At 39.4% G+C, this 16,527-nt stretch overlaps 1 protein-coding gene across 2 annotated transcripts in view; it reads right to left on the bottom strand.

Annotated features, from left to right (window-relative positions):
- Positions 1-16,527, bottom strand: part of LOC147178367 (metabotropic glutamate receptor 4-like) — a 169,417-nt gene that overhangs the window by 10,259 nt on the left and 142,631 nt on the right. For both annotated transcript variants that reach the window (XM_086068805.1, XM_086068804.1), the window contains exons 7-9: positions 12,389-12,589; positions 5,129-5,265; positions 1,992-2,927 (exon numbers count right to left, since the gene is read on the bottom strand). In XM_086068805.1, coding sequence (XP_085924931.1) covers positions 1,992-2,927; positions 5,129-5,265; positions 12,389-12,589 — 1,274 coding nt within the window. The remainder of the gene's footprint in view (positions 1-1,991; positions 2,928-5,128; positions 5,266-12,388; positions 12,590-16,527) is intronic.

The raw sequence follows: 16,527 nt of genomic DNA on the forward strand, positions 1-16,527 counted from the left end.
AATGTTGCGCAGAAAGATAGTGAAGAAATATCAAAAAGGTGTTTACCAGGGAAAAATTACAAAAAGGTTGAAGTAGTCATCATCTACAGTGCATAACATCATCCAAAGATTCAGAGAATCTGGAACAATCTCTGTGTAAGGGTCAAGGCTGAAAAATCATACTGGATGCCCATGATCTTCCCGCCCTTATACGGCACTGCGCCGCAAACAAGAATGCTTACTGTAAGGGAAATCACAGAAAGGGCTCAGCAATTCTTCCAGAAAACATTGTGGGTGAACACAATCCACCGTGCCAGCCGCCGTTGCCTGATGAACCTCGACAGTACAAAGAAGAAGCCATTTCTAAAGCAGACCAAGAAGCGCAGGCGTTTCTCTGGTCCAGGGTCATTTAAAATAGAGTGTGGCAAAGTGGAAACCTGTTTTGTGGTCAGACGAATCACGATTGGAAGTTCTTTGTGGAAAACTGGGGCGCTATATCATACTGACTAAAGTGGACAAGGACAACCCAAGTTGTTATCAGCACTCAGTTGATAAGCCTGCATCTGTGATGGTAAAGGGTTGCATGAGTGCGTGTGGCATGGACAGCTTCCACATCTGGAAAGGCATCGTCAATGCAGAAAGGTATATTCAGATTGGAGAACAACATATGCTCCCATCCAGGCATCATCACTTTCAGAGAAGATCTTGCATTTCTCAAGACCATAATTCCAGACCACATGCAGCACCAATTACAACATCAAGGCTGCGTAGGAAAAGGATGCGGGTATTGAAATGGCCAGCCTGCAGTCCACGTCTTTTACTTATAGAGCACATTTGGTGCATCATAAAGGGGAAGGTGCAAGAAAGAAAGCCCAAGACAGTTGAACAGTTAGAGAGACGCGTGTTAGACAAGAATGGGACAGCGTTCCTATTTCTGAACTTGAGAAACTTGTCTCCTCGATCCCCAGACATTTGCAGACTGTTGTAAGAAGAAGAGGGGATGCCTCACAGTGGTGAAAATGGCCGTGTCCCAACTTTTGGGAGATTTGTTGACACCATGGAATTTAAAATCAACATAGTTTCCCCTTAAAATGATACATTTTCTCAGTTTAAACTTTTGACCTGTTCTCTATGTTCTATTTTGAATAAAATATTAAAATTTGGCACTTCCACATAATTGCATTCCGTTTTTATTCACAATTTGTATAGTGTCCCAACGTTTTGGGAATTGGGTTTGTACTTGTAGTACTTGCTGATGCTGATACCACTTTTTTAATGCAGTATCAGGGCCTTGCCCGATACCGGTATTGGAACAACACTACTTAAAACCAAGACCAATCTCGGGAACTATAACACTACTAACAACAGCCGCAAAGGAAATTAAATCAAGTGACCATGATTGATAATTAGGCAATTATAATTTTGTTCTGAGAGATATAGGGAGGGAATAAATTGTTATTCATCCATCCATCCATCCTTTTTCCGAACCGCTAATTCCTTACATACCTAAAAACAACCTCTCACACTATTTTCTGTTGTAATCCTGGCGACTAAATGTTATTCTATTATAACCTATATACAGTAGTACTGTATCTTATTGTGATGGAATATTTGACCTTTTCGAGTCTCTGATTTACACATGGTTGAGAAACTGCATATAAGATACATACATTTAAGGTGCAGATGTGTTACTCTGACTTCCTACTCGAAGCAGAACACATAAACACAAAGAACAGATTCCAAGAATTATCCTGACAAGACACGTAATCTTTGCGGCAAAGGTCTACGGTAGACCCAGTGACTCATCAGTCTGACATCTAGTACAAACAATAGTCAAGTGGCAATTTTCTTCACAAGGAGGCACACAGGAAATGTAAGAACTCAAGTGGAACACTGACTTCCAACATGTGCAAGCTAAATTAACAGCCTTGCTGCCATTGTGCAGTTTCAATACTATTGGTAATAAAACAAATATTTGAAGGGGATTTACTTCTTTGAAATGCCATATTTACCTTTTCTGCTGATTGTGAAGTGCCAAAGAAGATGGGGATAAAGGCAAGCCATACTATGCAAGTGGTGTACATGGTAAAGCCAATCGGTTTGGCCTCGTTAAACGTCTCCGGAACCCCTCTGGTCTTGATGGCGTAAACCGTGCAGGTGACCATGAGGAGCATGCTGTATCCCAAAAGACAGATGAGAGAAAGGTCCGATATGTCGCACTTTAAAACTCCGCGGGCCATATCAGGATTAGCTGTGCGCTGGTCTTCGTAGTCGATGATGGCTTGTGACGGGTCAACTCCAAACCAGATACACACCCCAAGGAGTTGCAGTGAAATCAGGCTGAATGTGATGACTAACTGTGAGGCCGGGGAGATGAAGCGGGGGGCACTGACTGACATCTTGCCTTGCTCAAAAATTCTGTAGATACGATTCGTCTTAGTGAGCAGAGCTGCATAGCTGATACTCATACCCAGGCCAAGGAAGATCCTGCGCAGTGAGCATATAAACACATCAGGGGCAGAGATCATGAGGAATGTTGTGGCGTAGCACAAGAAGATGCCAGTCAGAAGCACATAGCTCAGTTCTCGACCTAAAGCCTTAACAATGGGTGTGTCGTTGTAGCGCACAAATGTAACAACCACAAACAGGGTTGCCATGATGCCCAGGACTGCAATAAGGACGGGGATGACAGCCCATGGGGAACTCCACTCCAGCTTGACAATGGGAATGGGAATGCAGCCAGTGTGGTTGTCATTGGGCCGAAGGTCGAAGCGACACATCTTGCACGTGTAAGTGTCTGCCTGGTACTGGTAGCCATCACAGTTTTCACAGTGCCAACAACACGGAATTCCTTTCACAGTCTTCTTGCGCTGGCCAGCACGGCAGGGTTGGCTGCAAATGGAGGCGGGCACTTCTTCTGTTTCACCGGGCCACTGCATCTCATCTGTCTGTCGGAGGATGGATGGAATAAAAAAAAAAACATTAACAGAAATCATCCCTTTATGCAAAATTCTATATTCTTCTTTCTTGTACTGTACTTTTTTATAATGTTTTAAGTAATTTGCTTTACAGTGTACCTCCGGTGGCCTATTTCGACGTATTGATGGGGAAACAGACCAATATTGTAAAGTTTGCTAAATATCTAGTGTTCCCGTTTTTGTATTTAGTCCTGTATTTGCCCAAATAATTCCTCTGGTTAATTTTAATGCAGGGCGCCATGTTGGGACGGATGTGACATCACCACTTTGACAGGCCGTCAATCGCACTCATTAGTTACTATTGAGTGATACGCCAGATCGCTTTCCTGGGGAACTAAATCTGTCATCTAGCCTCGGATAATTATTTATTATTATTATTTAAATGGAAAGGATATAACCTGACCCGCCAGACAGGCTTCCGCCTCGCATGCGGCGAGTTATTATTTATATGCGCTGCAGCACCGGACTCATCTGTCAGCAAATGGGCGTAATCAGTGACGGATTGACAGACTTTCCATAAGTATTGACTCTGGAAAGTTGCGAGAATGACTTTGTTAGAAAATGCCGCGTTTAATTGGGGAGACGGCTGGGCCAAGATGGCTTTCAACGCTGCTACGTCACGGCTTTGCTTCTTGCAGGCAATTATGGCTGCACGCATTAGCTATCATGGTGTCTCAACAAACAGGTTCTGTGAGGGATTATTAGCTTGCTTTAATACAACCAGTGTAACAGAAAACACGTTTGGATGCTGTTTTTCTTGATAAACATAAACCATATATTTTTCTCCCTCTGAGCACCACAGGTACACTTGAAATTATTTTTGACTGCATAATATCTGTGATTATTATGGTATTGAGGAGACACCATTTTGAAGCATAATCAGGTTTTTTTTCCGTTTATAATTGGAAATTTTTGGGGGAAACCTAATGATACTAAAAACAAAAAAAAATTTGGCCATGTGCCACTGCTAACTTCAGCCGTGTGCTTGCAGTTTACAAGAAAAAAGTTCACTGACACAAACATTTTGCATTACTGACAGACAATTTGCATTGGGCTTCATTAATGTAAATAATAATAATAATAATAAAGACGATGATGCTGAATTAGAGTAGGCTATTTGCCATGAAGTGCTAAAACATTTACAGTGTACCAAATGTATGTGAAAGCAATTTTTTTGACAAATGTAACAAAAAAAATGTATATACTACGCCCCCAAAATAAAAAATAAATAAAATAAAATCCAATGACTTATGTTGGCCCATGATCTCCAAATACTTAAGAGATGTTGATAAGTCAAAATAGTTGCTAAATCTTGCATTTATCCTATGCTCATGACATTACCTCCTTGAAAAAATGAAAGAAAGTTACTTGAGGTAAATCAAAGTAAATAGAGTGCAGCCATTATCTTTCTTTCTGATGAGTAATTTAGCAGTAGGGCCTATCACATTTCAATATTGAATTCATTGAATAACCTAACTTTAATTCTGTAAAAGGCTGCCTTCTACACTTGATTTGATAACCAGAGAGAGCCAACCTTCAGTTTGCCCAAGCAAAATGGCTTTTACATCATTCATGTTCCTACTTTTTGACTTTTGAGTAAATCATCAGTAGGAAGGGACATACAGCTATGAATATATAATAGTTATAGAGTTATTGTTTCTACATCTTCATATGGCGTTCATGATTTTCCTGGGAGATTTCTGCCAGGCACATGGGTACGTCGTTGAGTGGGAAAAAGAAACACAGGACCTTGATGTCTGCAATAATTCAGATACCTGTGCTGTGCGCTGCAACAAAAATAGAGTACCTGAGGGCTTGAGTATAAATGATTCATAACCATAAAAATGAGCTATGCTCATTGTTCCTGTGGTAGTTTGATGTTAGCATTTGCGACACTGCGGGTTCAGATGTTTTGCTTATGAATAAACTGGAGTTTTATGTCACAGATGAAGCAAAATGTTAAAACAAAATCAATGCTAAAAAATGTACTTGCCCTTTTCCCACATTAAATGTTGTTTGTCTATGAGTTTATGAAGTATCATCAGAAAGGTGACGATTAGCACCACAACATGCAACCATGCATTTTCTATCCTGCTAGTCATAGTTAATGTGCCGAGTCAGCTAAAGGCTTTCCTTTCAAGACCATATATCATAAAGGGAGAGATGCCTACATCCAAGTGTAGATGGTCGGTCCAGTGGCCAATGATTTTATACTCTGTGGTATTATTTTTGATCTGGTATTGGTAGATTTCATAGCGACCAGGAGCATCTCCATTCACATTGAAGACCACGGGGGTGCCAGCGATTCCTGCAAATGACACAAAAAACAAAAAAAACACGTGTTATTGTAATTGTGCATTGTTGTTTAATGCCCAATCCCAGTGATATGCAAAATCGGAAATCCCTTGTTGTTGTAATGCCCAGAGATTAAATTACTCTGCAGAGCTGTTAGAGTTAATGATAGGACGAAATAGATGTTGACAGCTAGGCTGTCCTGGTTATTTGACAAGGGTCCACACAGCTGTCTGTTCGTGTTCCCATATCATTTCACACGCCTTCATTCCGCTTATTGCCCCATCGCTTTCAAGGTTGTCCTCAGAGTGCAGACAAACGACAGCACTGATTTTAATTACCACTTTGAGGTCTCTATTGAGGTCTCATCCCTCTTCTTCCTTTTCTTTACTTTTACTGAGCAAAGCTTTTGGACCCTACTTGAGCATCAATTAATTGTTAAGAGCACAAGAGATTAAGGTTCAGTGATCAGCCTCCATCTCTGTGAAAAGGCCTATCAGCAGCATCTTCATCTGTTTTCGCTGACAATTGCAAATGCTTGAAAAAAGTCCCTCAGCTCGTAACTTGCAGGTCCACAATGGCTTGGTTCCATTTTGATAACATTTAAGTTACTTCCACACGATGTCATGCCATCACACTTATTCAACATTGTACTGCTATTGAACTATGGTATTCGAAAATATATCAATAAAAGTGCTCCAATGTTGGCAGATACAGGTATAAATTGTACAAATGTATCTAGCATAGGGGTCACCTTGAAAATAAGAGCCTCTGCAAAATAGCGTGGACATCGGGGAAAGTGTATCTGGATTGGGAGACCGGGGCAGTGGTCCCTGGAGGGTGTGTTCCAACTACAGCGGGTTCACACTCTTAAGCTTTGAGCTGGAGAGGATGATCTGTTTGGAAGTTGATTTAAAAATTCAGGAGGAGCAGTGTGGTTTTGGTCCTGTCTGTGCAATTGTGAACCGGCTTTTTACTTTCAGCTTTGGGTGCATGGGAGTTTGCCCAACCCATCTACATGTGCTTTGTGGAAGGCGTTCAACTGAGTCCCCCAGGGGTCTTGTGGAGAGTGCTGTGTGTGTATGTGGTACTGTACCGCATCTTAATAGGCTGTTCTGGCCCTGTACGTCAGTGTCAGAGTTAGGTCTGCATTGCTGGCAGTAGGTTGGCTTTGTTTCCAGTGAGAGTTAGACTTGCTAACCTTTATGGACAGAATTTCTAGGCGCCGCCGAGGTGTTGAGAGGGTCTAATTTGGCGACCTCAGTATAGCATCTCTACTTTTTGCAGATCATAGATCATAAGAAAATAAACTACCACTAAAGTGGTGCTGAGTGGTGGAGTGCCCTTTCCGGGTTGAGTATTAGGTCACACAGTCAGACTGTCCATTGTTCTGTCGTAGAGAAGTAAGCGCTAAGCCAAAAGTCGAAGCTCTCAGCTCATGGACATCACCTGAATTTTATCCATAGAGATATTTTCCCAGGCCTTCTTCACTTTCTGCTTGTTTGTAGGTCTTGCAATGATAACTTCAGTAGATTGTTGGCCATTTGGCTGGAGATCAGACCACGGTTTTTGTTTGGATATTTGGTTTAGTGCTTGTCAATCAGGGGTTTTCACAGGGAGTATTTCAATGACGTTTTTAATTTGGGTGCCCTACTTGAAGACTATTCAGTTGCTCACATAGTCTATAGCGTACATTCATTGTCACAATTCTATTTATGTCTGTCAGCAGTTACCAGTTCATCACGATCATCATTAAACACTAGTTATACATAGTTAACATAGTGCTACACGACACACTGCACTGAGTCAGATGGAGCACCAAGGGTTGCTTCCTTTTCCTGGACTTCATCTTAACAAACCACCCCCAATACGTCAAACTAGATCACCACCTCTTCTCCACCCTCACCCTCAGCACTGGCTCTCCACAAGGTTGTGTATTGAGCCCCCTCCTCTTCTCTCTATACAGAAATGACTGCACTCCGACTTACCCCTCTAACACCATCATTAAGTTTGTGGATGACACCACAGTGGTCGGGTTCATCTCTGAAGAGTCTAATTACAGATATTAGATTAGCAGAAAGACAGCTTGGTGTTCAGAAAACAACTGATCATTGAATACCACCAAAACCAGAGAGATCATTCTGGACTTCAGAAAGGACAACCTGGCCCCATTCTAGATAAAAAGGACTATGTGGAAGGGGTCCACTCCGTTTGATTCATGAACATGCAGATCACTGACGACCTCTCCTGGACTGCTAATACTAGCGCAGTGGCGAAGCCCAGCACCAACTTCACTTCCTGAGAAGAACAGAAGAAGAAAAAGCTGCTGGTGATTTCCTACAGGGCCACCATAGAAAGCGTCCTAGTTTTCTGTATCACAACATGGCATGTAGGGTGTATGGCAGCAGACAGAAGAGTACTGCAGAGAGTGACCAAACAGCCCAGAAAATCACTGGTTGATCTCTGCCCAGCCTGGAGGACATCACCAGCTCTCACTACCTCAACATAGCTGGCCTTCATCAAGGAGCCCTTTGACTCCAGTAACTACAAACTGCTACCCTTGGGCTGTCGCTCCAGGTTACACAATGCTGACAGACTGAGCTAACTTCTTTCCCGCAGCTACTGCATCACTACAATAAACAACTGGAAATTAAACTATAACAACGGTTCTAATAAATGTCTTACTCATTAACCAGACATGCAATAATTGCTGATCTTCTGGGCAATAAATGCTTCACTTCTGTGCAATAAGGCTGAGATGAGAGCAATGTTTGTACTTCTGTGGAATATCATCCTTTCATGTAACCTGCAATAACTGCTTATTACTTGCAACCATTAGTTCATTGTTCTTAAGCACATGCACATTTCTGCATTATACATACTTTTGTATTGTTTTCTTAATTTATTTCATTTTATTGCATTAGTAGAAAATATTCTGTTTATAACTTTTATAAACATAATTTCTAGGTGCAGCCTAAGCGTTGAGGGGGTTCGGTTTGGTGGCCTCAGAATAGCATCTCTACTTTTTGTAGATGATGTGGTGCTGTTGGCTTCATCAAGCCGTGATCTCCAACTCTCACTGGAGTGGTTTACTGGAAACAAGCACCCGAAATTAGTTTCCTCCGCAGGGTGTCTCCCTTAGAGAGGGTGGAGGGTGAGAAGCTTGGTCATCCGGGAGGGACTCAGGGTCGAGCCGCTACTCCTCCGCGTTGAGAGGAGCCAGAGGTGGCTTGGGCATCTGGTTCGGATGCCTCCTGGACGCGTCCCTGAAGAGGTGTTCCGGGCATGTCCCACCGGCTGGAGGCCCCGGGGACGACCCAGGACACGCTGGAGAAACTATGTCTCTCGGCTGGCCTGGGAACACTTTGGGATCTTGCCGGTGCAGCTGGTTGAAGTGGCTGAGCTTCCCTGCCGACCCCAAATTAAGCAGTAGATAATGGATGGATGGCTAGTAGTAAATATTTTTATGTATAAGCACCAAGGAGCAGCAACCTCAATTTTTGTTGCATTAACTGTCAATAAAAGTCATTCTGATTCAGATTTTAATTGTTAGTAATTTGTTAGTAATTGTTGGATGCTGAGAATCCTTTTCTTGAAAAATGGAATATAGAGTATATGCAGTTTGCCAATTAGTGACATGTTTATGCATTTGTACTCATACATTGACATACCCCTAGGGAATCAAAAATTATAGGCACAACTGTACAAATGTGTATGTATTTATATGTTTCGTTGTGATGGCATAGAATGAGATTAAATTAGTCTCAATCTTTCTTACGAAAATATCTCCTCCTCTGAGATTAAGTCAACAAAAGAACATTAATTTTCAGGATGTTACAGTTGAATACCAAAGTTAAAGTTAGAATGTAATTCTATTCCTCTACATTAAATTAGTCAAATAATATGGAAGTTAATGTTGCAGAAAAAGTGTTTATTAATTTAAATTTGCATTACGATAATTCAGCTGTTTATAGAGCTGTCTGAAGTGGAACCAATCTATTTAAAGTAATTTGTTGCAAAATACAGCACATGCTTGCCACATTAATGAACACTAGTTTAATAACGATATTATTCAGCTACAGATTTAATTCCACCTTAGGTGACGACTGTAAGTCATTAGATATAACATCCGGTCATGATTCTCGTTTACTATTGTCTTTAATAAAAAATGTTTTAAATGAAAGCATGTAAGTCTGTTTTAATAACTGAGAAGAGAAGTCAACTAACACTTCCTTCTGATAATGACATTTACTGTATGCACCAATTTCTGCAAGTATGGCCTCTTTAAATCTGTTTCATTTCCTGCAGTAAAGTCTGAGCTATTCACTATGATGTCCACGCAACACTGATCTTGGGTGCTTCATCCAGTTACAACAAATTTAAATCAGACCTGGCAGTAATAGCATCTTTAAGTATGAACGTTACAGCAAATATTGAATCTTGCACTTGGAGTGCTGCTTTACTGCCTTATTAGGGAATTACAAAGTGACCTCATAAAAGACAATATTCTGCTATAAATGGCACCAGTAACATTTCAGTGCATAATAGGGATCACTTCCATCAGGGTCATGTAAGATACATCTCAAACTTGTGCATCATATAATATCATATTAACGCAATTTTGGTGAGTAGTTTGGTTTCTCATTTCCTTTAGTCAGCACGTATTGACCTTTGCACGTGACGTCACAGCCCTCATGGGAGCGCCCCCTCCGGGACGCTGGACGGCAAAAGAGCCACTTGCCTGTATTGTAACCATTGAATCTTGTACAGCGTAAAGTCCTTTATCAAATCGATTATCTTTTTTTTCTTTTCTTTTTTTTTATCGATTATCTTATAAAATGGTCATATCTTGCAGTGTGGTCGGTTGTGTAGCGTCCACTCTGCACGAACACACAGCTTAGTTTTAAAATGCACCTTCTTCAAAACTATGAAGTGTAATTGACTGTTTCATAATGGGGGATTTCGTCTTTGTGCTTGGAGTATCTCACTCTGGAGCCGGAGTCATATTCATGAAATTACTGCATAACTCGCCACTACGATAGTCATTTGTTCTATACTAGTAAACATAGTAACATAACATCATCACAGCGTTTCAATATAGAACGGACTATTTAAAAATAAGTCAGTTAGCATGATAAACAAGTTTTACCTTTGCATTACGAGGTATATTGTCCCCCGGTGTAAGCGTAGCATCTCGTCCCAGAGACTCAGCCAGCCACAAGCTTTTGAATCAGCCCCGGTGTAAAGAAAAGAGACGGCATTGACTACATAATGATATAGGTCGTGCGCTGTGAATTCCAGCAAAGTCGGCGATTTTGTAAAAACAGCAGTCAACAGAAGGTAAGGGGCTGTTTTCAAATTAGCGATCTCCAATTTAAGTAAATATCGCGCTCTATGAGTCCCAACTAAATGTGCAACTTCGACTGACAGGCGACCTTCGGTTGAAGTAAAAGATTCCATGGCTCTATGGGCAATAATAACTTTTAATTTGTAAAATAGCAGTCGCTAATTCACTAAGTCGCTCCGGGTCACGTCCACTTCCATTCAACAATCATTTCCTTCCGCCGTTCTCCATAGGGCAATCACGTGATCACGTGACGTCGGTGCAAATGGTCAATAGACAATTCTCAAAATACAGCATGAAGATCATGTTGATGTTTCCATTTTGTTTTCCTACACAGCTTTTAAATTCCTTGGTGCTCCTGAAAGAAAATCAGGATACTGTAGATACCAGTAATGTGCACCATTCATTTTCCCCCCCACCCCAGTAATAACTGAATGGTTCCAATGCTCATTTCAGAATTGTAACTTCTAGTAATATAATACTAATATCTCAGTAAAGTATTCTAAAAGTATAAAGTTACCCCAAAGCATATGATTGAATATATGTATAGTTCACACAAATGAGGAATGGCCCGCTTACATCTTAATCAGGTCACTCAGGCCCAGGTGAACAATATTTTTGACTTTGAAGATGGGCCCATGAGTTTCCTCTCAACAGTCATCATGGTGAAAAAGTTAATGCTGCAAACGTTAGTGTCACGTCAACCTTATATAAATAAAAGGTTGACTGCATTACTAAAGAATAAGACCAATATTATTTTCTAAACTCAACTTCAGTCTGCTCTTCAAACCCTATACTTCAACTTGCACACCAAAGCCACTCTGAAAGATTCAACTGTGCACCATCCAATGGGAGTCTGTAGTCCTTGGAAATTATTTTGTCACTTTCTCCTATAATTCCATCAACATTAATCCTTGTGGCTGCCAACCTCTGGTTCTCATGAGGAGTCAGGAGACTAACATGCACTCCCAGAATTAATTCTCAAATCATTTTCGGGCGGGGGGGGGGGGGGGGGGACCAAACTAAACTATACCTGACCTCACTTGTGTCCCTTGGTGATGACATGTCTGCACCACAATAAAAACACTGCCGGTTCCTATGTGCTCTTTGAAGTGTGTTACCAAACTGCAGGGACTAATTGAATGATTGAAATGGTCAATCATTTCACAGTTTTGAGTTTTCATACAGGAGGAAACTCTTATTAAATAGATCAGGGTTGCAAAATTTTGAAGTGTGAAATGTTTCATGGAAAATAAGGAATTTTGGTAATTGAATGGAACAAATGTTACATACGTATCAAGAGTTATAAATGTATAGCAAGCAAAATATACCTACACTGAGAATCACTCATTCTATGCAAACAGAACACAAATTAATGAAAATTTTCCACCAATTAGTAATCTTGATGTAACCATTGCTGTTTATTTGCTGCATGAACAAACTTTCCGCAAAAACCTGCTCAATGTTACATACATGAGCATTAAATATACAGTATGTATTGTTTTGTTTGTTGTGCTGCCTGCTGCTTTTCTTCTTTACAACCCAGTAGAGAATGCACTTTAACGACTATGTCGCCTTTTCAATTGTGACAAGGTAAGAGAACACACTCCCCTGTGCTGCTAATTTTTTAGCCAATGGACAGCCTCTTGGAATAATTTCTCTTCAACAGCTTTGATATTTGGAAACCAGTCCATGCTGCACTCACAAAGGTATGTTGATAAACCCAGAAATAAGACAATATACCACTTCAGATGATCAATTGCATTTTGGTATATGGTATATCATAAATACACACCTGAGAAGTTGACATTTCGAATGTATTTGAGCAGCAATGTGCCATTGATGGCATCCATCTGGGAGCAGAGGCCAACTTTCCCCAGGCAGAGATCTTTGTGCATGTTGTGCAGCGCGTGAGCCATGGCGTAAACCGCATCGATCACAAACTGGACTTTTCCTTCCTGTTCATAGGACGAATCTTTACCAATCCTTTCGTGATCTAGTGATTAAAGTACAGAGGGAAAACATATATGTTGACAATAAAAAGCAAAACAAACCATAATTCAAACCATAATCAGATAAAACTGGACAAGAACCAAATCAAGTGAATGTAATGTGGAGAGGTTTTAATTATGAGGCCACTATTGAATTGTAGATGATATTAACATGAGTATGTACCCTCCATAACGAGCAATGAAGCTTATGTCCCAATCAATATTGTAAATAAAGGGCAGTCTCCAGATATCAATTCTACAATATTATTCACGGAACACTTCTCTTGTCTTATGACTTGTTTTGTGATCTGTTTGTCTCCCCCAAACTCACATCCATTAATCAACAAAACACAAGGTGATTGAGTTGTGACCCACGAGTAGAGGACAAAGCAAGACAGGCCTCATCATTCTTCAGTACTAACGTAATTACATACAGTATGACGTTCATATATTCATCTTAGCTAATCTTGTCCCACTGTTTTGTAAATGTGTCAATTGCCAAGCAAGGTTTCAATTGGAAACGTAATCCTTTCATAAGAGCATCATTTGCTAGAACACAGAAGGACTCTGGTTTGATATTAACAGTGAGATTTGAAAAGGTTCAGGCTTTAACGACATCTTGAGTGCTGTTAACATTGCTCAGTTGCGTAATGGTTAGTGTAAGCGGTGCATATTGTGCTGTGTCACAGAAAATGTACGGCTGCACAAGCATCGTTTTCCCCTTTTACATTTACAAACTAAACTAAATAATGATCAAAAAAATTATAATAATTTGATTACTGTCTGTCAGACTTCGTCCATGGTCTCTTTTTGGTATAGGTGGCTGGTTTACTCCAGAAAATATGCATACTGTCATGAGTTATCTTACCCCCAGAAATGAGGGCTCTAACATGTTTATTTTAGGATTCCATTTCTCTTTTGCTGTAGCTCAACATTTAAAAAAAATATTTTGACAGGTTAGTCAAACAAAGATGTTTCAAAAAGTTTGTCTTTTTCTTTCAGAAATGCACAAATGAAATTGTGTCAAGATGTACAAAACAGTGGTATTAATGTCTTGGCTGGCCGGGAGCTCAGCACCCCTAAACCTCTGATCCTGGAATCACATCTGCTTATTACTTTACAGTTCCAGAAGTGAATAAAACCACCAAGTCAAACACACAAGGATCAGATAACACGGAAACCTTCATGGAAGAAAGTGCCGCCAGGATTTCTTTTGCAAGCTTTTTTGGTTGTCTGGGGCAGGATTGTTATCTCTGCACAGACATTCCATTTTAACAAGCGCCAGCTTTTAACAGATGAATTGTTAGGGGAACCTCTTTGTTATTGTTATGCTGATCCATAGTTGATTGCTTTGTGAGGCAATCTGATATTAGTGAAAAGGCCTTTGATGTTTCAAGAGCTTAAATATTGTATTTCCAATAAATCTATATATTTTAGACAAGACGAAGAGATGTAAATGTCTTTTTTTTGTGTGTGTGATTTTCAGATTGCTATATTTCTCTAAATAGCTTTCAGTTTTCCGGTTTCGGGTGTCTTGTGCAGCATTCCCATCTATGTAAAACTTTAAAACTAAAACTTTCACTGACTGTCTGCATCAATCAGCGATCATCACCAGTCCATGACATTGAATTTGGGAGTATGTCTATTACGTCTGTGCCAATGCTCCCGAAGTCCCCACTGTCAAAGTAACACCCAAGGAAATACTGACTGCAGAATATTATGGAGGACCAAAAGTGCCAAAATTAAATAAATGAATTAAATAATTAAACAAATGTGTCATGAATTAATTAAATGTTTCATTTATTAATTATATATGTAACTAAATAAATCAATGTGTTATTAAATGTGTCATTAATTAATGAAATTACCTATGATTATTTCTCTCTCTCTCTCTCTCTCTCTCTCTCTCTCTCTCTCTCAAAATTAGTCTATGGTTTAATATAGCTGGCAGGTTAACACTAGCACTACTAGAATTCTAAAACAACTAGATCTCCCAGAGCAGTCATTTTGAGATCTAGTGTCTCTCTCTCTCTCTCTCTCTCTATATATATATATATATATATATATATATATATATATATATATATATATATATATATACTTAATTATTTCTCTATTTAATTAATTATTTCATGGTCACTGTGTTGCGGCGTTTCATGAATTTATTTTATCTGTCAAACTCGCCCGTCAAAGTTAATGGGCAGGTCCTAACACCTGATTGGTCACCCTGCTCACCAAGTCAAGGTAATTCCATTTCAGAACAATGAATTGATGCAGAGTGAGTAGCTAGTAAACAAAATTTGAGAGGCTGGGTGGCGCTATTGACCTCAATAGGTGCGTTACCATTAGACTCAGATTTACGCTCTCATGAGGTGCTTTTTGAGACGTGTTGAAATGGAAGTGTCCTCTAATGTATATATATCAAGCGCGTGCGTGTGTGTGTGTTTGGGTGCGTGTGTGTGTGTGTGTGGGGGGGGGGGGGGGGGTCTGTCTGTGTGTGTGTGTCAGGGCCGGCCTAGTGGAGGGGGTGCCAAATTGCTGGGCAAAAAAAAAGAAAGATAAAAAATATATTTTCCCCTTTTTTTCTAAAATAAAATATGTAAATGACCCTGCTATTATTTAAGTTTTTGCATTTTTGTATTGTACAATTGCGTTGTTTACTTGTGCTATTATAATATAATTGATACTTTTATTTTGAAGGATACAGGAAAAGGTCTCATAAATCGGTAGGAACTGACGTAAGTAACCGACGTACTACCAGTTTGAGTGGAACCGTCACTTGCCTACGTTGGTTCGCTTCCCCGCCTGGGAGACCATGTTTGTATGTGTGTGTGTTCGTGTGAGTGAGTGCAAAAAAAATAAAAATAAACTACCCCAAAAAAAAATTGCGCCGTCGTCCAGGAAATCAGAGAAAACTGAATTTCACAATATAATTCAGTGAACGATTCTTTAGCACCTGGCTGAGAAGGGAACGAGGTTTGTATTGGAGCAATTTTTCATTGTTTAACTAATGTTGCTATATTTCATGTTCATTGTGTAATTTACTGCACAGTAAAACGTTACCGTTTTCATCCACTGGAGTGTGCTCCTTGGTAAATATTTAGCAACGCTATTGCTCAAGATTTTTTATTGACTAAGAATCTGTATTTCTGTATGGTTTATTTTTGTTTTAAGGTTTTTATAAACACAACAGGCCTTCAAGAGATTGTCAAAGCTAAAAAAGGTAATCATTTAAGGCAATTCATTTATATTATATGGTAGGGTGACCAAAAAATGGTACGTCCTCCCAAATTCTTACGTCCTGTTGGGGCGTCCGGGGTTTTTATAAATTCATAAAAATGTCCGGTTGGCACTATGTAACTGCGACTGGTACCACAATTTCAAGGCCGGGGCAAGTGTCCTCTTTTTTGGGGAAATGTGAATATTCACCCTCGGTCACCCTAGTATATGGCTTAAATACGGTAAAAGGATACACAAAACATACCGTTGGAGTTATTATGGCAATTTTTGTTTATTTGTATTGTAGCTCTTACAGCGCGTTCACACAAAGGAAGGTTTAATAAAAGTTGTGAATCATCAGTTGGAGAGACCACCTTTATTTGAACCGAAAATGCTACAAAATGTTACAGAGCATATATATTTTATTTATTTTACATTCTTACATTACATTATTTATCTATGTTAAATTATACCGCATATATATTTTATATAATAATAAATTTTTTATGACTTCGAGTCCAAATAAATATGAGATCATGAAACATGAAATAAATAAATACTGAAATAATTATTTATATATATATATATATATATATATATATATATATATATATATATATATATATATATATATATATATATATATATATATATAATTTAATTAATGACACATTTATTTAATTATTGGTTTATTTAATTCCATATTTAATTAATAAATGACACA

Source organism: Leptonotus elevatus, chromosome 2 (genome assembly GCF_054856555.1).
Source record: "Leptonotus elevatus isolate MCC_2025b chromosome 2, RoL_Lele_1.0, whole genome shotgun sequence".
Classification (NCBI taxonomy): Eukaryota; Metazoa; Chordata; class Actinopteri; order Syngnathiformes; family Syngnathidae; genus Leptonotus; species Leptonotus elevatus.